Source organism: Nannospalax galili, unplaced genomic scaffold (genome assembly GCF_000622305.1).
Source record: "Nannospalax galili isolate Female #2095 unplaced genomic scaffold, S.galili_v1.0 scaffold34, whole genome shotgun sequence".
Lineage (NCBI taxonomy): Eukaryota > Metazoa > Chordata > Mammalia > Rodentia > Spalacidae > Nannospalax > Nannospalax galili.
In genome coordinates this window covers 2,273,905-2,297,482 of record NW_008338996.1, presented here as the reverse complement: position 1 = coordinate 2,297,482, position 23,578 = coordinate 2,273,905, and the positions used below count along the sequence as shown (strand labels likewise).

Here is a 23,578-nt window from a genome sequence, read left to right as displayed (position 1 = left end):
GTGGAAGTAGGTCCCTGGGGGTGAGCATGGGGATAATAGCCTGGTCCCTCTAGTCCTGTCTCTGCCTTCTGTCTATCACATGGTATGACTAGCCACCTCACACTCCCACAGCCAAATACAGGAGCTGGTCCCACTACCACGTCTCCCCCTGTGATTAACTGTTCCCATCACTCTCTGAACTGTGAGTTAAAACAAACGTCTCCTTCCTTCAGTTGCTTCTGTCAAGTACTGTGTCACATGACAAGAAAAGTAACTAATATATATTCTCCCTCAAGCAAAGGCCTTGGCCTGTCCTAAGCATGTCCTGGACCACTAGGTGTTCTCGTGTGTCTGAAGCTGTGGCTGGGGGGCCACAGAGCAGTCTTTTAGAATACTGTTCCTGTTGCTGCTGTCTGACTGACATCCCTCAGGATCCAGTCAGACCTAATCCTGAACCAAACCCACAACCAGAGCCTTGTATCACCTCTCAGGTGGCCTTAGGCAGGCCCTCAGCACTTGGCCCTGAATAAAGACTTATGGCACCTCACTCTTCCTTGAAGTTTAAGCTCCTACTGACAGAATCCACCTTGCTCCCATGTCCTCAGAGCCTGGGAATGGGACACGCAGGGCAAAAGCCTAGGGCCTGCTCATAACTCAACTTTTACTTGCAATTCATTTTCTGGACTCACAGTCTATCTTCAGAAAGCTAAGGAGACTGCCTACTTACAAATAATCTATGCTCTGTGCCTCTATGCAATGCCCCAGAAATGCTGGATTCTGCTGAGACAGCAGCCCTAGGCTACTTTACCTTAGAGAGGTCAGTGCTGTCCTAAGACAGGCAATCTGACAGGCTGACAACACGGGCTAAGGGCTGGGCTGCTGAGAACCTGGGGTCAGTGCTCCTCTATACACTGGTGAGGGACGCTGAGTGTTTAAACCAGGACATGCATGGCTATTGGTAGACTCTGAATGACCTTATTAACCTTTCTGACCTCAAATCCATGCCCTCCTCTGGGACCCACGGTAAAGTGGCAAACAGAGCCTTCATCACACAGGGCTATGACAAGCTGATTTTTTGGAGCTCTCCTGAGCTCCCCTTTGAAGCCTCTCTATTTGTCCTGGTCCCTTGTCCCCTCCTGCCTCAGCCTGTCACAGTCAGCTGTTTATACCACCAGCTAGAACTGTTCTGGTTTCTCATACACAAAGCCCTACTTCTTGCATCTGTCCCTGCTGTTCCTGTCCTAGTCTGCTACTCCTTTCAAACTCAGCCCTGGGGTCCCTTCCTATAGGACACCCTCCTCCCAGGACAGACAGGTGCTTGTCCCACTCCTAACCACAATACATAAGCCACCCATCTGTCTCTCCCGGAAAGGGCAATCCTGGCAGGACTGACTATGTGGGTTGGAAAGGATGAAGTAGGAAAAGAAACCTGCAAATGGTAGGCATGATCACAAAAACCCGGGCTTCAAATAGCACAAACTAGCGCTGCACTGTCAGCCCTCGGAGGCAGACAGTGGTGAGATGTGGCGGCCACCCCGGCTGCTTACTTACACTGATCAAAGATGACTTTCTCCTGGTGCTTGCTCTGCTGCAAAAGCTTTGCTGTGTTCTGCAGGTTTTTTTCTTGTTCAAACAATTTTTTGTGTAGTTTGGTGATCTCTGCCTTCATTTCTCCAATCTAAAGAGAAATGAATTAGAAAAATATCATAAAGCACCACAATTCATAGGAAGAACTAAAAAAGAAAAATCAAAAGATGCTCAACTTCACTAGCAAAATATTTGAGTTTTAAAAGCTAGCAGCCCTTTTCTGCCCTTCAGATTGACAGAATTGGATAAAGTCCAGGGAGGCTGAGGAGCAAGCATCCCAGGACCACTGGCAAGACTAGGGATTGGTGCAGGCCAGTGAGGATGCCCAGGCAACACCTACCAAACTATAAATGCATATATACCTCAGACTCAGCAATTCTGCACCACAGCATCTACCCCAAGGAATAACGTAAGCCCAAGAAGATACCCATCTCCACAGGCATTCACCTCAGCACTGTGAGTGGCAAGGACAATAAACAAACTGATTTGTTTCATATGAATCTGAATAAATAAATTATGGTACTTACACAGAAAGGAAGAATTTTACAGCTATTAAAAAGGATATTGTAGAGCTCTTTTTATTGATTCAAAAGATGATTATAATTAGTGACAAAAAGCCCGAATCAACAAACTGAATCCTAGGTTGGAGCATTTCTGTTTCATAAAAAGAAGCACAGATATCTACATCTATAGATTTATGTATCGGCATGACAATAAAACATTTATGGCAATAACTGTAAGAGACGTGATTTTGAATTTTTTGAAACTTCTTTTCTTTACAGAGATTCTAATGCTGATTTAATTTTTTAATGTTTAACATCTTAACAAGATAATAAAAGTATTACTCAGTGGAAAGACTATCTTTGGTTTCTCAGAGTGGAGTGTGGACGGAAGACAAAGCCAAGCCCTGTCCTCTGAAACGCACATACAGCAGAGACTCCCTCGACTGGCTCCAGGGCTGAGGACACCCCATTTTCTCTTGGCCACCTTGTACCACCTCTGCTCCCAAGAAAGGACAGAGTGAGTTGTCAATTTATGAAGAATCCATTCAATTTGTTCCCAAACTTGTTTATGGCAGCTGTAATTATAATAAAATCACAGAATCTAATTAAATATTAAGTCAACCTGTGAGCCACACATATGGATGGAGAGCTGGCTGTAGGAAAACCAGCATATGCTTCAGGGAAGACCAGAAAAGCAAGTCACTGAAAAACACTTTTCTGGCAAATTAGGTGTGGGTGAGACAACTGTAAAAGACGTGGGAGGAACAGTCTAGAAGAATTCTATATTCAGATTGCTTTGCAAGTGTCTTCAGTTTTCTCTTCATCATAAAGAAACAGAAATTGGAAGTGACAGACATACATTATGGATGTGGTTTATGAAAGAAAGAAGATGTGGAACTCCAATCAGCAGACCCATATTCAAAGAAAAGGCCTGGCCCTACATCAAAAGAATGGCAAATGAATGTACATTTATCTGTTTTAAGTTAGAACTAAAATGTTTAAGGTATGTATCATTCTTTGATTCCCTAACTTAACCTACTTTTAAGATTAACCAATCATGTCAGGTACAAGGACTTCAATGGTTCTCCAAAGCAGACCCTAATTTGATCATTAGATTTGCTTTGATTCTCTACTGTAGGTCAGGAGCCCATGAACATCTGGCTTCTGGTCAGGGTCTCATAGGCTACAAACTAACACAAAGTCACCCCACAGTTCCACATCTGTGATACTGAAAGAACAACCTGCAGTGGGGTGACACTCAAAGGGGATGATGGAAGCCGGGAGGGCAGTCGGGGGGTGGGGGCTCCTATCTGCCTAGTCCACCCACTGCTATTTCTATCCTCAGCTCAGTATGGGACTTACACAGGAACACACACTTTTGCAGCAATCAAAAATGATGCTTCAGGGCTTTATTGACACATGATTATAATTAGTGATAAACGAGCTCCAAACCACAGACTGCTTCATAAAACTGAACATACATATCTACAACTACTGGGGTATATATTGATATGGCAATTAAGACATTAACAGTAGTACCTCCAAGAGATGACTTCAAGCTGTTTGAACAGGTTTGTTTGTGTGTATGCCCATGTGTGTGTGTGGTGTATATACACGTGGTCTTCACATGGATGCGTATACATGTAGAGAACAGAGATCAACATTGGATGTCTCCCTCGGTTACTACTCCCCTTATTTTTTGAGGCAGGGTCTCTCACTGAATCTGGAGCTCACCGAGTCAGAAGGTGGCTAGCCAATGAGGATCCACCTGCCTCTGCCACTACCCCTCCCCAAGCACTGGGATCACAGATGTGTCCCTGCCAAGCCTAGCTTTTACATGGCTGATGGGGACCTTGTGTTTATATGGAAGGAATTTTCACAACCGAGCCATCTCCTCAGCCTTATTCATATATCTATTTAAAACTACAATGCTGATTTAAGGCCTCAACTAATACACCTTCCTGGCTTGAAGCTTAAGGAGCCATATCACAGTGGATTGCAGCAATGGCTCCAACCAGCAAAGAGCTCCTTTCTTCCCTCTGATCCCTGTGCCTGCTGGTGAACACCGGGTGATCTGACACCATTTGCCAACTTGCAGGTGATTTCTGCTAGCACTCCCCTAACACCCCATACATATCCAAACCAGCACTTAAAACAAGGAAGTTTAATTATTCATGTGTCTGCTGTTCCACTGGATTTAAATCTTCCTGTTTATTGCATGAAGAAACCACAGTAAAAACAGAAGGGGTTCCAAGGCCCAGCTCTGCTACTTCCTGGCTATATGATGCTGAAGCAAACCATGTAACTCCCCAAAGCATCAGCTCCTACTTCTGGAAAATGGGAGTAAGAACATGTAACCCAGCCAGCCAGGAGGACTTTGAATGTTGCCAACCCAAGGAAATAATGAACAGCTGGGGTTATGGATACGTCAGTCACCCTGATCTAACCATTACACGTTGTCTACATGTACTGAAAAGTTGCAGTGTACCCTGTAAAAATGTATCATTGTGTAAATTAATTATAAAATATATTTAGAAGTTAAAAGGCATAAGGATAACATGATACTCCATTTCTGAATAAGTAAAAATGAAAACCATCTAAGTCCCCAAGGCCACAGTAATGGGTAAGATTAAACGCTGGTGTCAGCAGACGGTATGGCATAGGGCACCAAGTGGGTCCTCTAAAGGATGGGCAAACACAGAGCTAGAAGCCATACAGTCAAGCTCTGCCTGACTCCCAGGGCAGGTTTTCTTGCTTATTTCTTTCCCTTTTATGATGAACACCTCAAACAGTTGTAAAAGTAGAAAGAACCGGATAGGAACCACCTGGAACCCAGCCAACTCCATCCAGCATTACCAATTCAAGGCCAGACTTGTTTCATCTAAAGTCCTGCTCACCCTCTCTCCAAGATTATTTTGAAACCAATCTTAGAAACCGATCATGTCATTTCATCTATAAAATATTTTCATATACATTGCTAGAAAAGATTTTGTAAGCCCATGATATCATTAGCACACCTAAAAAATGAAAATAATTTCTTAGTGCAGGTTGAGCATGCTAATCTGAAAACAAAATCCAAAAATCCAAAATCCAAAACTTTATAAGCAGTTGTATTTTGTGCATTTCTGATTTAAATTTTAGATTAGGGATGCTCAACCTCTAAAAAGACTATCAAACTCTGAAAAATATCCAAAAATCAGAAATACTCCTGGTCCCAAGCATTTCAAAGGACGGATATTCCAAGGATATTCAGTAGACGTAGTCCCTGACTGCCTCACAATTTCTCATCTCTTCAGCCCCACAATTTTATTTTTCAGACAATTCATTTGATTCAGGATCCAAAAAAGATCCACATCATTGTACATCAATTTCTTTTAATTCTGTGGTTCTCAAAGCCCCTGGGAAGACTTGAGAGACTGATGTTAGGGCCACTCCAGGGCTGGCTAGAGTGAGGCCTGAGAAGCCGCACTTCCAATAAACTTCCATGTGACGCTGATGGTACAGGTCCAGCATCCACACTGAGAGCCACTGTAAACCTCCGCTTTCTCCTTCCTTACTAGGATACGATAGTTCTAAGCTCACACTGCACATCTACCCAGGCTAGACACAAAACAGTTCCAGCAGGAGCCCTGACTCTGCCACTGGGAAGAGGTTCTAGAAACCTCCCTTGGGATGTCTGGGGAGCTTGCTGCACTGAATCAGATTTGATTTTTGCAAACTTTTATGTGGAGTAAGTTTTTACAATAGATAATATGTGTTCATATTGATGTTTAAATTCAAATGCAAGATTACAGGGCTTTTATTCCTCTGATTTTATACTTATTTTTTTCTCCTACAGTAAAAATCGGAGTTCTTAATGAAATCAAGAATTATTTATCTTGCAATATGGGGGCCAGTGGCAGACTTCTGCCACTGAGCCTGCTAGCCTGAGTTCAAGTCCATGGAGGAAGGAGAGAATCAACTCCTACAATTTGTCCTCTGACCTCCACACACATACCATAGCATGTGCACATGCACCCCCACACAAAATAAATGAATGTAAAGGAAACTTTTTGTTATCTTACAAAAGAAATAGTTTCTGAATATCAGTGTCTATAAAAAATAACCGCTGAAAGCAGTTTTGTGCTTTTGGGTAGCCTTTCTGCCTTTAGAGCATTTCTCCTGGGGAGTCTGGTCAAACCAGTACGATGTGTTACTGATGCCTGCCTGCATGGCCATGTCCTAGAGATGTGCTGGCTTGTCTCCCATTGCTACGAACTTTTAGACATTGCTCCCCTGACCACCCATGTTGATTTATTTTATTTATAACTGTGTGAAGTATTTATATGGTTTCAAAGTCAAATCTATAAACAAGGCTGACTAGAGAAATCACCTTCCATCCCTGCTTCTTCAGTCTCTCCCTTCACGTTCCTACTGTAAGGATGTGTCCACACATTAGTAAGCCTCCACACACCTTTCTCAGATTAACCAGTGCACACATTCCAGAGCAGTTCAGCAGCTGAACGGGATGATGCATAAATGTAAAAGGCAAACAAACAGCACTCAGAGAAGGAACAGGTAGTCAAAAGCTACTGGGCTTGCTGCTGCAAACCTGGAAATCTGCTTCACATGCATTTTACACCAGGCCAAAGGCACCACCTGAAAAACAGGCAGTAACAGAGAAGTGACCAGAGGCAGTTTCACACCACAAAGGGGTCTGTACATACGAGCAATCACACTGGTACATCTGCTCTGAAGTTCTATAACACACAGTGTACATAATTACCTGAGACACCTTTGAGAGAAGGGCAAATTGTTACAAAGACTGACAGTCCAGACTGATTTGCAACTCTAGGAAGATCAACAGGGCTACAAGTTTAATGTGTGCATATGTATGTATGCATGTACATTATATATAAACTGCATTGTGTCATTTGACAAACAGCTGCTGCTGTGTGCTACGGGCAAAAACACTGCATTAAGGGTGAACTGCTTAGCTCAAACACCTTATCTTTAAAATAGCTGAAGCGGGCACTAGAGTTCTGGAGTACAGGAAGAAATTATTCATTCATCTATCTAGTCATTCATTCATTCATTAAAAAACATGAACAAAACAGACACAGCCCCTAAAGAAAAACAGAGAAAGACAGACATTAAGCAAACAAATATATAATTACAATGTGATAAGGACTCTGATGAAAGAGAAGATGACACTATGGCTGAGTGGATCAGGGAGCCCTCTACTGATTCAACGTGTAAGACTTGAGGGTGCAGGGGAGCCAGCAGGGAAGCACAGGACACGCATAGCAGGCAGACTGTCCATGTCACCTAAACCTCCAGTGAAAAAGAATCTGTAGGTTAAGAGAAAGGAAAAGCCACTGGGGCTGGAGCCTAGGGAGTCCCACTGTCCTTCTGACACTGGTCTTCTACCCAGTGCCCCACCAGCAAAAAGTAGGCACAAAATTATTCTCTCATGCTACACAAAGGGTTATGAATCTCTTTGGGCTTACTGTACCTAAATTCCTCCCCAGGATAGGTTCATCTGGAGGCCTTCAGTGTGCTGGGTTCTGAAGGCCTGTGCACTGCCTGAAGGATTAACTAAATGAGGGGTGACCTGGCATGCATGTTTCCCTTTTGCTTTCCTGATGGCCTTTGGCAAGCATTTGTCTGTCCACTCAAACGAAGAACAAAATATCCATTGGACCACTGAGCAGAGGTCTAACTTCCTTTTCCAGCAAGGTCCTCTGCCGAAGCAGCTGCTGCTTAGTCAGGGTATTGTGCACTGTGCCAGGATCCCCTGAACCCCACTGATGGAAGTCAAAGCAGAGATGCAACTGCCTGGCTCCTGACGTGGAGCCGCTCACTCTCAAGTAGTTAAAACAGTTTTCAACATGGCCCACTCAAATCCAGTGGAAGCTATCAATAGGTCAGAAGGCCCAGACAAGGTGCCTAAGGTGCAAGGTACTCGCTGCCCCATAAGGACAAGCTGGATGTGAAGCCCATGACATCGAAAAAAACCTAAGATTCAGATATGCTTTCAAATCAGCAATACAGCCCAGACCCCAAACCTCAGTATCCCCATGTATGAAGAGTGGACAGGATCCCACTTAATAATGGTAAGAACGCATCACGGCCACAACACACTTGGTGCCAATGTCCTCCCTGATACACACCTCCCTGGTGTGGGAACGTTAACTGTGGGCCAGTCCTGGGTTGGGCACAAAAGGGACAATGACACAGGCCCCACTGGTACCCTTGAGCCTCAGAACCTATGTCATCCCTACCTGCTCAAAGTGAAGGGGACCCTGGTCATCTGTGGGGACTGAGACTCTCCAGAAGAGCTTCAGCAATCTTGAGGCCTCTTCCAGGAGCAGCTTGGCTGCATTCATGCTGGAGAGAAACTTGCTCAGAGGCGCAGAGTGTGGACCCTATGGGGGATGGCAAAGCATTACATACTATCTTGACAAGGTCACATACACACATAACTGAACAGGCAGCAGAAAGCTCCAGACTGGGGCTCCTGCTTGACATAATGAACAGGAGGAGCTAGTACAGGACACTGGTGAACTGTAGGCTAGAAGGGAAGTTTGGTGTTAAACTTAGCCCAATCATTAGCCGTGATTAGTAACCACTGGCACTACAGGCACTAAACCAAGCAGACGATCCTTGGAGGCACCGATCCCACCACCTCAGAGACATCAGAGCAAATGACTCCAACTGAGCCTGTGGGGCAAAACCCACACTACCACAGGCAGTGGCTTATTGAGAAGGCATAAAATCAGCGCCTTGTGACTTCTCTCCCCCTCTGAACTAGGAGAAGTAAACTCAAGCAGGGAGAAGGATGTGAAAGGCGTGAGAAAACAGAGAATGTGATACAGAGGAAGAGAAATAGAAGGAGGAAGAGGGGTACTAAAAGCATTTGCCTTCACAACTAATAAGAGAAAACTGCACATCTGTGTTAGATTTCAAATTGACAAAAATATGAATAGAATTCAATGAAGACAAAGGTATTCTGAGGGAGGCAGGCGCCAGCCACAGACATAATCTCTCTGGAGAGTAATATATTAATAATTATCAAGACTCCTAAAAAGTTCACAGCCTTTGAACTGTAAGTCCACTTCATACCTAACAAAAAACAGAGACTGGTGTATAAAGATGGCTCACAGCAGTTGACGGGCCCACAAACAGTGAAAGAGCAGATAGCTGATGCTATATCCGCAGTAGCTTATCGACAGCCATTTAAGTCAAGTTCTAGAAAAGTACTACTACCATGTCAGCCAAAATATATGAATCTCATATATCTCTGAGTAAGTTTGATGAACTTTCGGAATGTCCGAGAGAGAGAGAGAGAGAGAGAGAGAGAGAGAGAGAGAGAGAATAAATTTTAAGTGCTGACTTTTAAACAGTATTTGAATAGATGTTTTGTTTTTTTGCTTTCCTGCAATTTCTAGCTTTCAAAAGAAAATTTTTAATCTTTCCTGGTAAAATTTTATGATAAGAATAGGAATTTTATTAGTATTCACTTATTTGGTAATATCTACCAGGCACCTACTCTACACCAGGCATCAGGGAACTAACTAGGTACCAGTTATACAACACTCAGCTGAAGGACAGCACAGCTGCTTTCATGCAGTTTTTCATCTAGTGGAAAATAAAATGCAAAATTAATTTTTAAAAGTATAGCCAAAAAAAAGCCAAAGCAAGTATCAAGAAGCTCAGTGTCTTCAGTGAACTCCTCAGAGCGGCCAGGGAAATGGCTGAATGGATGAAGTGCTTGCTGTACAGGCAGGAGGACAGGAGTTTGGAGCACCAAGATTCATGTAAAAGCTGGACAGATGTGGTGGCAACCTATAACCCCAGGACTCAAGAGGCAGAGTCAGAGGATCCCTGAGATCAGCTGGCCAGCTAGACTAACACCATCAATGAGCACTGTGTTCAACTGAAAGACTGTCTCAATAAATAAAGTTGAAAGAGCAGGACCCGATATCAGTCTCAGGCCTCCATACATATGCACATATATGTGCATCTCCACACACGTGAGAACAGTCATATACATATGCATGCACACCACACACACATACACATAGGGTCCAGAAACTATGACTCAAGGAAGCTCAGAGGTCTAGTCTGGTCTGTCTGGAGCTCTCGGGCTGATGTCTGTCAGGTACATGATGAGTTGTATCTGTCAGACTCATGGGTCAGTGACCAAGGCAACTTCAGATGAAGAGGATCCCAAAAGGATGAGTTAGGGAGAAGAAGGAGCTAGAGGAGTCAGTGAGGAATTCCAAGGCAAAGGACCCAGAGGAAGCAGGGCTAGAGACAGATGTGGTAGGAAGCAGGGACAAGCCCACAGCCCACAGCCCAGAGTAGGGCATGTGAGGAAAAAGAGAAACAACCAGGTCAACCCAGCAACCAGAAGTCCTCAGAGTCGCTTCCTGGGGAGAAGTGGGGCCAAGTGACCAGCACTGTCCTAAGAGGCAGAGGCACTATCACAACAGAAAGTGTTTCCAAAGACTGAGAACAGAGTCAGTTTTCAGAATCTCTAAAGTGGAAATGGCATCATCTACTTCACAGGACTGTTCTGAGGAGGAAATAAAATATCCAAAGATTCCCCTGCAGGAAGATGATCTTGAGGTGGTCAAAACCTCTCACCATACCAAGCTAACCACAAGGAGGTTACAGAAATTATGGTGAGGCACAGTAAGGTATGTGCTTGGTATGGTAGGATGCAGCCTGGTCTAGTCAGGTACTATGTGCGTGAGAAAAGGACTGCAGCCCCACAGCAGGCCCAGGACCTGAGCAGATAGGTCTGCCCGGGTGGTGAATAGGTAGATGGGTAGATGAATGACAGGAAACAGGGGGGCGGAGGGATAGAGGGTGGTTATAAGACTAGAGAGAAAAGGCAAGTCACACAGCAGTACAGCAGGCCCCTGTGAAGCAGTCACAGTAACACAGGGACCAATCTCAATAAGCTGCCCCGCCACCACCAACAGATAGTACCCCCACCATCCCTGACCTCTGGACCTTCCTGCACACCTCCTGATCCCTCCCTCTAGGGTTTTATTAAGGATCAGTGCACAACTTGTCTTCCAGGGTCCTCAGCCAGGCCCTCTTGCTTACTGAGAGACCCGTAAGTTTCTTCCTCCCCGAGCCCTGCAGTAAGGTTACCTTTGTCCCCAGACCTTCACTTCTGGGGCTCAGAGCATCTCGAGTTTGAATGTCCATCTCAGCAAGGAGCCTCTGGCCCTGGCTGATCTGCTTACAGAGAACATCATAGTCCTCAATCAGGCCCAAGACATGGTGGCCACTCTTGCTGGCCCACAAGTGTTGGCCAGCAACCAGACAGGACATACACTGGGGACTGGTGGTCAAACTGTTGCTATCACAGGAGAGGGAGTCGACATCATGTCTGGAGAGCTGAGGAGTCTCAGAAACTAGAAAAAGAGAGGTAAAATGTTAGATCTACTTGGAATGGCACCGTTTATGTTTAGAGTGCACAGGGGAAAGGGGCCTGGTCTGCAAGCCATCAGCTATCCCACCCTGGGCAAGACTCAAATCAATTCAACCAATTCTTATTGAGCATTCACTCTGTAGAGACCCGGGATTCCCAAGGTGAGCCATGCTGACACTTATAGCCCCATAGCCCAGGGTCTAATGGAAATACTGAGGCTGCAGAAAGTGGAACAGCACAGTGATGAGCAGCCAGACTCTAAGGAAAACAACTGTCTGAGCTGGGAGGGAGAAGTCAGAGAAGGTTTTCTGGAAGAGGCAGTGTGTAAGTTGGACTGGACGGGCAGCCAGCATTATGCTGAGCAGATTAAAAAAAAAAAAAACAACCAATTCATTGCTTTGAAACTTCGGACCAACAGAAATGCAGGTGACTAATTCTGACTGACGATGACTGGAAAGGCACTGCACAGAGAAGTCTGCATTCATGAGTCGTGAAGTGAAGGAATTTTCATAGGTGAAAACTGGGAAATGTGAGGGGAAAGCACAGCCTGTCCATGGGACAATGACAGATCTGTGTGGTCACCCTACCACAGAGGGATGAGGCTGAGCAGCACCACTGGAGCTGGCTCCTGGAGACCTGGAAAGCCACACTAAGGTGGCCTTAGTTTAAAGTGGCAGAAACGCACTGCAGTTGAGCTTGGTAGCACCTGGGATGGAGAGGTGGCTTAGAGATTACCCGCTAGAGCTGAGACTCTAAGTCCCAAATGCTGCCAACCACCCCGCAGTGCCAGGGCTTCCCTTTACTTTGACTCCCAAAGTCCTGCTGCCATACCCAACACTGCTGCAGTACCCAGACTGCAGCTGGTACCTGACTGTGGTGCCACTGCCTGGGTGGATTCAAATAGATCGAATGAATTATCACTGACCACGGGACATTTGTTGCCATCTATAAAATGAAAAACAAGAGAAGGAAAGAAACTGTGAGCTCTGCAGTCATTTGGTTTAGAGAAAGAACTGGATGACACCCAAGTGGAGCATCTCACATCATTCATCCATTTATTCAGAAACAGCATTCATTCATACTGTCCTGCACATCAGTCCTGTACTCGGTACCCATCTACACTGCATCCACTAGCTGGTACAGTGTGCAGACACCAGATGACAGTGACCTGGCCCAGAGCTTTCCTGGAAGAACCTTCCTGTCAAAACAGTAAACAGGTAGCTTCATCTCAGGGTGGTCAGGGAGAGAACTTAAGGAAGGGAACCACAGGGGTGGGGTACTCCTTTGAGGGTGCTGGCCACACATGGCTTCCCAGGGGCTAACTCCTCCATTATCTTTTAAGATTGTGAGTCTTATGAAAAGAAAGAGGGAAATAAAAATCAGGTAGAGTAAGAGGCAAGTGTGAGGATGCTGAGGCATGAGAGAGACACGTAGTTCCTGTGGCTAAGGACTGGATGCCAGGGAAGGACACAGTGGGATGCAGGGCCAGCACCCTGATGACTAAGGGACCCACTCAAGGGTGCTAGGCAGGTCAATGTCTGTGTTTAGGAAAGTGATGCGTCTGAACACTGTACAGTGGTGGAAGAATGGGTGCAGGACAGGGGGCCCGAGTGACACTGGGTAACACAGGAAGCACTTGCTCACCTGAGAAGTTATGAACTCTCCAGAGTCTAGTGGGCAGAACAACGCTGTCATTAGGGTTTCAATGAAAGAGAGCTAGAGAACAAGACAGGGAGTGATGTGCACCGTATAACCCAGCATGCCCAAGGCAGAGCAAAGAGTATGTGTGTTCAGTTCTTGGGATTCCCCCCATGCAAGCTCCTTCTACTCATGCCCCACTAGAAAGGTCAGATGAAGGGACTCCAGCAGACATCTCCCCAACCCCTGAGACTGCCCTAGTGGATTTTATCCAGATAATATTTTTTAACAGCAAAACCCATACAACCTTTGTTGTTTACTAAAACTCCAAATCAACAGGATAATGGTCTGGGTGCTAACAATAATCCACAAGCAGTAAAGTCCATGTATCAGCAGGGGAGCACTTAGAACCACTTGTTGGTCTGTTCTAGTCCCTGCTTCATCCTCTGTTCCCTCCACAAGCTCTCTAAAGCTAGACGAGCCCACATGCAAATGCAAAACAGAACCCCTGATCCCTATCAGACACTATAAGATGCTAAAAGCCAGAGTAGGGGCTTGAGTTCTCTTTTAAAGGCAATCAGTGAGTAGAAAGGCTTTTCAGCCTTGGTGAGATGTGGGCAGGACTAAATGGACAAGACTGGAAACACTGAGGCTGGCTGGAAGCCTAAACTCCACTTTCAGAGAACCGAGCACCCTGGTCAGTCAAAGATATTGTGACTGCACCTAAGGTAAGAGCCAAGAGCAGTCAGGTGCCTAGGCTCTAAGGTTCAGCATGTCTGCCATCAGTGGGAAGGGCACCACTCAGAGTCACATGCCACACAGACCACAGAGCTGCACTTCCACAAAGTGGTTAGAGGCAGGTGCCCTACCGTGTTTGTCCAGTGGAGGGGACCACTCAGGTACAGACTGGACCTGAACAGGCACAATGAGGGCCCCTTCTTGGGGGTTCTTCAAGCCCTGTGACAGCTGCTCCTCCAACTTGCTCCTCAGGGTGCTATTGGTCTGGATGCTCCTTTCCAGCTGGTCCCGCAGAGCCTGTATCTCTATCAGGAGGCTATGCAGGTCGCTGGAAGGCTGCCCCTTCCAGCCTTCTCCAGATGCCTTGCCTCGGTCCTCTGCAGACATGAATGAAGGGAAACCTTGACATCCTCCAGAGTCAGAGTCAGTCATCAAAGAGACTCCATGGTGTTTCAACCCACCACCACCATCCACCCCCTTCCTTAGAACTAGGTACAATTTAAAATAACAACTCGACTTTAAAAACAAAAATATTGGCTGACTTAATTGCTGCTATTCCACAGGCTAAATAAGAGCTAGAAATTAATTTTCACTTCTGGCCATAAAAGCCTAGCAAATTGCATACCAAACCCTGAAATTATGTCTAGTAGTAATAAAATCTATTTGGGCTGGAATTATAGAATGAAAGGGGATGATTTTAAGAGCTACAGTATATTAAAAAGGCACAATAGCCAGAACAAGGGAAGCAACTTGAGAAGAAGCAGAGGCTGTGAGATGACCCTTTTCTAGATAAACCTTCAATAGGGAGAAACCATCTGGAAAATTAGTTTTAGAAAAACCCCACTACACCTCAAAATTGATTCTGAAACATTAGACCTTACAATTGAGTCACTCTGATCTGGTATCTGTCCAGAGAGAGAACTAGGGCCAATAACTACCTCAGAGCAATGCCTGGCACACAGTAGGTGCTCCAGAAAGATCTGCTGAATGAATGGGCAGGAAAACGATACCAGAAATTATTTCCTGAAAACCTACTATGTGCCAGGAACTGGACTAGGATGCTTTGATAAATGACCTCAGTCAACTTTCAACCAATCCACACAGTGGATGCTAACAGTACCGTTACAGAGGCAGAAACTGGCTCAAAGGCTTAAAGTCAGACTGAGCTGACAGAAGGGAATGAGACTCTAAACCTCAACTGGCCCCAAGGGAGGTGGGACAAAAGCCAAGTATAGCAATGTACACCTGTACTGCTGGCTCAGGAAGCTAAGGCAGGAGGATTTTGAACTTTTAAGGTGTCTGTGCTACTTAGCAAGACCCTGCCTCAAAAACAAGAGTGGTCCAAGGAGCTTGCTTCCACATACACCCAGTCTACCCACTGGGCAGCACAAGTCTCCTGACAGCATAGGAAAGAGCAAGAGCCGTGTCCTCCCACATCACTGCCAGCTGCTGGTGCATGCTCATGGCCCGGGATGCTACCTGCACCGGCCTGGCCCTGCCAGGCCCAGAGCACGCAGTACCTTGCTGTAGCTTTCGGTGTTCCTCATCCAGCTTCTCGTACACCCGAAGTTCCACTCGGAGGGACTGGAGCAGCTTGTCATTCTGTGAGAGCAGCTGCTGCCTCGACTTCACCTCCTCCTGCACCCTGAAATGGCCCAGATATGGAAAGAGGTTAATTCTTCCTCAGAGAGGCTTATTCAGTTCCCACTAGGCAGGCACATGCCAGTTCAGCCAGAAGAGTGTGGACAGACTGTCCTGGGACATGCATGGTTAAGAGTTCTACCACATAGACTGGACATGGTGGCACACGTCCTTAATCCCCAGCACTTGGGAGGCAGAGGCAGGTGGATCTCTGTGAGATAGAGATCAGCCTGGTCTACATAGCAAGTTCTAGGCCATATAGGGCTACAGAGAGACTCTGTCTAAAAAAAGAAAAAAAGAAGTTCCACCACACGGGCTGGAGAGATAGCTCAGAGGCTAAGAGCTCTGGCTGCTCTTGCAGAGAACCCAGGTTCAGCTCCCAGCACCCACATGGCAGCTAATAACCATCTATAACTCCAATTCCAGTGGCTCTGACACCCTCTTCTGGCCTTAGCAAGTACTGCATATATGGGTACACTTACATACATAAAGGCAAAACATTCACATACATAAAATAAAAATAACAATATTTAAAAAGAAGGGTTCCTCCACAGCCACCAGTTTCCAATGTTCCCCATGCCCAATTCTTCATATACATTTTCTCAAGGAATCTCTACAGATGTTCTAAAGGAAGATGTCCTCTAATCCTTGTCAGGGACTTGAGGAAAGGAACTCAAAAGGTTCCATCTCTTTCAGGGGTACAGGGAGAGGTACCTCCACCCAGAGCTGTCTGATGGCACATCTAGGCAGGAAAGGTGAGGATGGTCACCCAGACAGAACACAGAACAAGACAGTCAGAGTGGAACTGCGGGAGAGTGATCAGATTCATGTCTCTACTGTTCACTGAGAAGAGTCGCCCAGTGGCCTATGCCATCTGGAGTAAAAACCAGAGTCCTTATAGGGCTAGGGGCCCAGGGAAATTCAGAATCCAGCCCCTGTCTACCCTCAGCTCCTGCTATAGCCCTCTCCTCCTGGCACACAGGCCTCTCTGCTTAGCCACTGCCACTCGGTCATGGCCTGTGTGCCTCTGCCAAACATGGCCTTCCCCAGAGAGCTGCAGCTCTCACAGGCTCACGGAGTAGCTCTCTACTCAAACGGATCTTCAGAGGTGGGGGTATAGGACCTCCTCGACCACCCTAGGTGAAAACACTGGTTCCCGGTGCTCTCTTCCTGTAGATGACCCTTCGCCACACATTCTACACCTATCTGACAAATGAGGTGCCGTGTTTCTGCACACAGTGCTCACATCCCCGGGCAGGACTGGCCATGGGGCAGAGGCATCAGCTTACCTACTCAGCTCCTGGCGGCTGCTGCAGACCTCTTGCACCAGCTGCTGGTTGTGCCTCTCCTTCTCATTGACCTCTCTCTGCAGCTGTTCGTTCTCCCCCTTCACATTGGCGTACTCCTGCTGAAGGTGCTCAAGACTCGCAGCCTTCATGGACAGGGACTCTCGTAATTTTTCATTCTCCTTCTGTGTATCTGAAAACACCAAAAAGTACCACTGAGAAGGGACACCATTTATTTATCCAACCTTATTACACAGATATGGCACTTCAGCTGGAGAACTCCAGGAATACAGGAGAATGAGATTTAATCTGGCATTTATGATTCTGGCATTCCAGTTATCTTATGCATTTTAGGCAGATAAATCTGTCAACATCAAGACTGCAGATTAAACGTCACTGGAATGAAAGGGGGCTTGTTTAATTTTCTGTTACCTAATGGGCCTTGCAAACCTGGTTACTTTGCCTTTAGACAACACAGGGTAGGCAGAACCCATGGACAGAGCAACAGACAGGGCTCCAGCTGTCTGCAAGTGTGAAGAATAGCAAGCCTCCCCTAGTGCCCCACAGGAGGTCTGCAGGTCTGTAAAGAAGGCCATGAGGCAGCAGTGTCTCCAGAAGAATAAAATACTCTTGGAGGCTCAGGAAACACCAGGGCCTGGAGCAGGGAGTGGGAGGCAGAGGGACTGGGAGGCAGAGGGACTGGGTTCTCTGTGGCTCCTCTACTTGCTGACTGTCACACTAAGAGAACCACCTCTCTTGTCCATGCCTCAGCTGCCTCTTCTGAGCCAGAATGAGGGTGCTGTATCAGTACAGGCTTAGCACAAGCCTCAGAAGCAGGCTGCAGGCTACCTGCGCCACCTGAGAACAGAGGGGTAATGGCAGCTTCATCCCAGCACTGTCGGGGCATTACAGTAAGCCCTCACAGGTGTTGACTTCCTTCATCTTCACAGCACACCTCCAAGGCAGGTACTGTGAATCTTCCAGATGAGGAACTAAGGAGTGACAAGGTTAAGGCCTCCCTGGAGCCGCACAGGCAGGAAGGGGCACAGCCTGGACTCAGATCCACTCAATCATGGTCCTCTGACCCCAGTACAGCCGCACCTTCCCTGAGTGGTCCGCACTCTCCTCACCTCTAACCCTGGGCCTTGCTAGCTCTCCTCCTTCCATGCAAAAGGCCCTGGCTCCTCTGATCCTGAGGCACCTAGGCTAATCCTTCCTTTCCCTTCCAGAAATGACCCTTGAAGACCCTCTGCACGCCCTCATTGTGGCCAGTCCCCATCCCAGTCTGCTATGGATTATCTCCATCTCACTCATCAGCCTGTCCCCTGATGTTTCGAAAGGATGAGTGCTATTCATTTCTGGAGCAGTCTATGTGGCCCCAGGGAGAACAGGAGAGAGAACGGTTGCTGAGGGAATGAATGACCTACACAGCCTCAATTTGCCTCTTAAAGCAAAAGCAGCATCAATATCCACCAGGACAGCTGGGATAAGCTGACCCACATTCTGGCTCCCCATACCTTCCTGCTCAGTGGCCACAGCAGGGAAATTCCCTAGGCTGAGGAGTCACCTGAGAAACAGAGCTAAGAATCCCTCACTCCAGAATCATTCTAAGCGCCAAAAGATAACATAAGTGAATGCTTTTTGGAAGCTATGCTCCAAAGAAAAGGATCTTTCCAAGAAATGCCGCTAGGAGGAAATCCCTGGTTGAGATCTCGTAATGTGTTTCCAGCACTTCTTTCCTCCTCATGGGAAGAAATGAGCGACAAGTACCCACAGTAACATGTACCCAGGCCCTGGCGGACACCGTGCTCAGGGCTTTATACCCTTTAGTTGTCACAAGAGCCCAGTGAGGCATTTCTTAACCCCTCTGAACCCCAGCTTTCTCAGCTACAAAACAGTAACACTCAATAGAACTGCTGTGAGTTAAGGGTATACCCTTAACTTATAAGCTGTCAGAATCCAAGATGGTCGGATCCCATCCTGTGTGTCTTTGTATGACACAGGCAGTCTGGGGGCCAGGCTGCGGGTGGCCTCCGATTTCTTACCTCTGGACCCTTTCTCAATCATCATACTTAGGGCCTGGTTCTGCTTCCTCAGGAAATGTATCTCTGACATCAGGGAGCTGTGCAGCTCTGAACCGTAAACAGATATGTTTGTGGAACCTATGAAAACACATGTGCACAGTAAATTATGGACAGCCTCCAGGCAGGAGGGATGAAACTTCCTAGAAAATATTTTTAAACCATGAAGAAATACAACATGCAATGAAAACAACTCCTGTGAGCCATGTAACACAGAGCCAGAGCCTAAAGGGCATGGACACTGAGCTAGAAGGGGGCAAGAGGTGGCTCAGCTCTGAGGGTGAACAAAGCAGAGACCTAAGCCAGAGCACAGTGAGAGGTCGCTGGAAACCACTGCAGTCAGTCGCCTATTAGGCCCTGCCTCTGAGGCAGCTCAGTCTGACTCCAAGGCCTCTGTCTCTCCCATTTGCTCCCTGCTTGAAGAACCAGTCCACTCTCACCCCACCCATCTCAACCCAGGAGCCATCCTGACAGGGACTCCCCTCTCTGCCCCACCCAGCAGGCAATCACGACTGCTAATTCCTCCTCCAGAATGCCTCAGACCCTGGCAGACTCTCCTCTGTCATTCAAGTCTTGGCACCTTGTTCTCACAGCATCTCCCTGCTACTCTACCAAGAAGTTATCATCTCAGACACAATCTTTTCACTGCTATTCCCTGCTCAAAAATATCTGATGGCCCAGCAGTCGAGGGGGGGGGGGAATCAAACAAAACACAAAGCCTGACTTCTCAGTCTAGACTCCAAAGCCCTCCACAGCTCTGCTCCAGGTCATGGACATACTCCACTCCCTCTCCAGTAAGACCCCAGGGCCCAGAAATGTAGCTTAAACCCATGGCTTCTGTGCCCTCTGCCTGCCACCCTCCTCCCCTGTCAAAATCACTTGCTTTCATATCCTGGTCTGTAGCTACCTCACTGAGCTGCTGTCTATCTGCTGAAACCCTGCTGCTTCCTGTGAATCTGCTCAGAGGACACCTCTTGCTGGGCATCTCCCCGAACTCCCCCACATCAGCACTCCCCTCCGACAGAGCTCTCTCATCCACACCATTATGGTACTCTCTTCACAGCTGGCCTCTGAGCACCTACAGTTGCCAGGTGTCATCTCCATCAACAGGCAGATGCTTCCCTCCTAGCCTCTGTAACTGACTGAGTCCACCTGCTACACTACAACCAAAATGCCAGATCCTGTGCTGCAGGCCACCCTGTGGTGAGGGCAATGATCAGAGCCACTTGCAGCCAGTGAGACCTGCTAAGGGCTTCAGGAAGATTCTCCAGTGCTGTGAAAAGAGAAGCCCCAGTCTCTTCTTCCTGTGTGTTCTTAGACATGCTGGGAAGATAGAGATGAGTTCTCACACAGCCATCATGGATACTAGCCCCGCCCTGCCTCAGAACTACCTGCCTCTGGGCTTCTCACCACAGAAGGAAATATTAACATCCCTTGTGTGCACTGATTTCTCATCATATTTTGTTATCTGCAACTGAGTGCTCACATGTCCACACTCCATGTAAGGAAGGTGCAGTCAGCGCTCCCGGAAGATACCTTCTTCCCACTCTACAGACTACCTTTTCTCCAGCAATGAATCATGGACAGTGAGGTCAGATTCATTTTTGTTCACAAATGTGTCTTTCCATCATGTCCCTCCACTCGCCCCTAAAAACTCTGGGATTAGTTCAGAGATGCCTGGCCTGTATCTCCTACTTTTTAATAGCTGCAAGGCCTTAGGCAAGTTGCATTAATTCCCCAAGTCTTGGTTAGCAAAATAAAAATGGCCATGCTGTTGTTCCTGTAGTTACCATCTGTGTTAGTATCAAGAAGGATGGTGGGTGAGGTCACACAAGAACCAAAGACTGACAGGAATGAGAGCAATAATCCCAGTGTCTGCATTGATCAGTGCCAGAATACAGTGACTTTAAAATTAGAGAGATGGCTCAGCAGTTAAGAGCACTGACTGCTCCTGCAGAGGATCTAGGTTCGAATCCCAGCTCACATGGCAGCTAACAACTGTCCCTAACTCCAGTTCCAGGGGATCCAATGCCCTCTTCTGACCACTGTAGGCATTGTGCAATATGGGTGCACTTACATACATGCAGGCAATACATGTATAACATAAAAAAAAATAAATAAATCAAAAAAGACGAAATAAGTAAATAAATGAACAAATATAAATAGGTGAAAGAACAGCTTTCTCTACTAACCCTGACCAGGCCCAGCTGCCCTGGTGAGGGCTACTTGGATACGATAAAGCCAGACTTTCCTCTGAACACGGGTGCTGCAGCAAGCCTCCATAGGTGGCAGCGAGCTGAAAGCACTAAGGAATGAGGTATCAGTTTTCAACAACATCCCACCTCAACATGTGAAGCAGTCCTGCCTTTCTCAGACCTACTCCCAAGATGAACATTTCATAGCAGGAGGAGGCAGGGCTGCTTTCATTTCTTTGTCTTTCCAGAGACTGTGACAACATGGAGAAAACAGCATGTCTTTCAGAAGCAAAAATACTTTATGAATGCCTTTCTGTAACCCTCCCCGTCAGATGGAATTACTCTCCAGAGCAATTGCTGGCTCCATTGTAGCTGGTGGCCATTTGAGCTCCAAATAATTCTATAATTCTATAATTGGATTTGCCATGGAAAATGTAAAACAGAATGAATCTAATTCAGGCATTACCAAGAGAGAATGTGAAGGGCCCAGGCATGTATTTCTTTCCTGTGTTTGATACAACTAATAATTCAGATTAATCAAATCCCCTAGGGGTGAAGGAGGAGGATGAAGGATGGGGTGGGATCCGTGGAAGCAAGGGAGAAGACTGATGGAGCCACTCCGTTTACTTGGCAAACTACAGCAGAAATTGCAGCACATCAGAACTCTGGGAGAAAGGAAAAGGAGGCCAAGGGTCCAGGCCTCCAGTACAATCACTGAGTACTGCCTTTCTAGAACTCAGTGATCTCACCTTTAAATATGGGAATGACAGGGTCTTCACCCATTGCACAGCTTGGCAATGTCAACCTGGCCATGTTACATGAAATAAAAGACCAAAATAAAACTGATGATAATAAAAGCAGCCATTTATTGAATGAGCACTGACTAAGGCCCAGTTCATGTTACTGCCCCATTTAAGCTCACAAGGACCCTGTTTCATGAAATGATTAAGACTCGAGTAAATTGTCCAAAGTCATAAAACCAGAGCCAGGTGAGCCGGCCCAACAAACTTAAATATCACAGCAAAGATACAGAAAACCAAGAAAAATGGGGAGGAGAGAAGGAAGAACAGAGCTAACAGGTACAAAGTGGAGCCACTAAGTTTTGAACTACGTGAACGAATCACCTTACATATGTCTAGTTTTCAAGGAAGACCATCAAATTCCAAGCTGACTGTGGCTATGTGAGAATACCGTGATCTTCTTCGGCATGCAAGATTTACCATATTGTTAAATGCTAATATTTTTATAATTTATCTTTGCTGAAAAGACAAAGCATGACTTCATTCTCTTTTATAATCCCTATCTATACTTCTACAGTGAGGACCCAGCTACAACTCAGGACCCCAGAGGCCAGTAGACTTCTCCAGCGATGGAGAAGACGGACAAGTGGCCACGAATCAGCACCTGCATGGTCCACAGAGAGCCAGATCAGGCACTCTCCCTTCCTCCCCGGCACCCGAAGGGAAGGTCTTTTCTCACCTTGATCAGCCTCAGACCCCTGCCGCTCCAGCAGCTGTTTCCGGAGTTTCTCATTTGTTTTAATAGATTCTTCCAAGCGTTTTCTCAAAGTTCGAATTTCCTGTATATGTTCCATTAGTAAGTCTACAGGAAAGAAGAACATTTTAAATTTAAAGTCGGAAGCCCCCAACAAATTGCATAATTTATAGGTTATGCAGAGATCTTGAAATTCTAACAGTACTGGATGTATTAAGATAGTCAGCAACTGGTGATTCTTTTCTAAGCCTAGGGGAGGCCAAACTGTTTTGCACAGTACATAGATATGGCCCTGTAATGGCTCTCTGCAACCCTCCCTGAGAAGACCACTTCACATCACATGGAAAAATTATATTCCATACAATTTTAATTAACTGTAATGTAGCCTTTTATTCTTCTCAATATCAAATATTAATTCAAAATCTTCCTTATGATAAAACTAACAGATCACTTTCAAGTTGGCCTGAATTGCCTGAGAGTTGACTAAACTACCTCCATAATAAATCCAGATATTTTTGAGACTAGTTTTTTTTTTTCTTAAATAACTACATGATTAGAAGAAGCATTTCACTACAGTTTTAACATATTCAGTAACACACTCCAGAGCAAGAGTACATCTCTTTTATAAATGGGTGCAAGTTTCTAGGTTCACAGTTGAGTTAAAACAGTTATACAATATTGAACTCAGTATAAGCCCTGTAAGACATAAAACTGAATGTTTTTTAAACAAGATATATATTATCCATTTACCACTTATTAATTTTATGACTTAAAGCAAAACAGTGCTAGTGAGAATGGTAACAAATAGGGCATGCTCCAGATCACCTGTGTGTGTGAGCATAAAAGCCGTGACCTTTGGAGGCTATTTATATCAGAGAAGCTCTCTTCCAATGTCTTCGTTTCCCAGATAATTCTGCTCCCAGGACTCTATTTATAAAGAGCTCACCCGAGATGCTCACAGGCACTTGCCAGAATGCAAGAATGTACTCATCTGAGCACTGCATGT

General features: G+C 46.1%; 1 protein-coding gene across 7 annotated transcripts in view; it reads right to left on the bottom strand.

The window, feature by feature from the left end:
• Cdk5rap2 (CDK5 regulatory subunit associated protein 2) overlaps positions 1-23,578 on the bottom strand; it is a 209,865-nt gene that overhangs the window by 4,533 nt on the left and 181,754 nt on the right. For all 7 annotated transcript variants that reach the window (XM_029563710.1, XM_029563713.1, XM_029563711.1 and 4 more), the window contains 9 exons: positions 22,558-22,680; positions 18,848-18,964; positions 16,806-16,995; positions 15,396-15,520; positions 14,007-14,252; positions 12,367-12,444; positions 11,217-11,482; positions 8,333-8,476; positions 1,531-1,657 (listed from right to left, as the gene is read on the bottom strand). In XM_029563710.1, the coding sequence (XP_029419570.1) occupies positions 1,531-1,657; positions 8,333-8,476; positions 11,217-11,482; positions 12,367-12,444; positions 14,007-14,252; positions 15,396-15,520; positions 16,806-16,995; positions 18,848-18,964; positions 22,558-22,680 (1,416 nt within the window). The remainder of the gene's footprint in view (positions 1-1,530; positions 1,658-8,332; positions 8,477-11,216; positions 11,483-12,366; positions 12,445-14,006; positions 14,253-15,395; positions 15,521-16,805; positions 16,996-18,847; positions 18,965-22,557; positions 22,681-23,578) is intronic.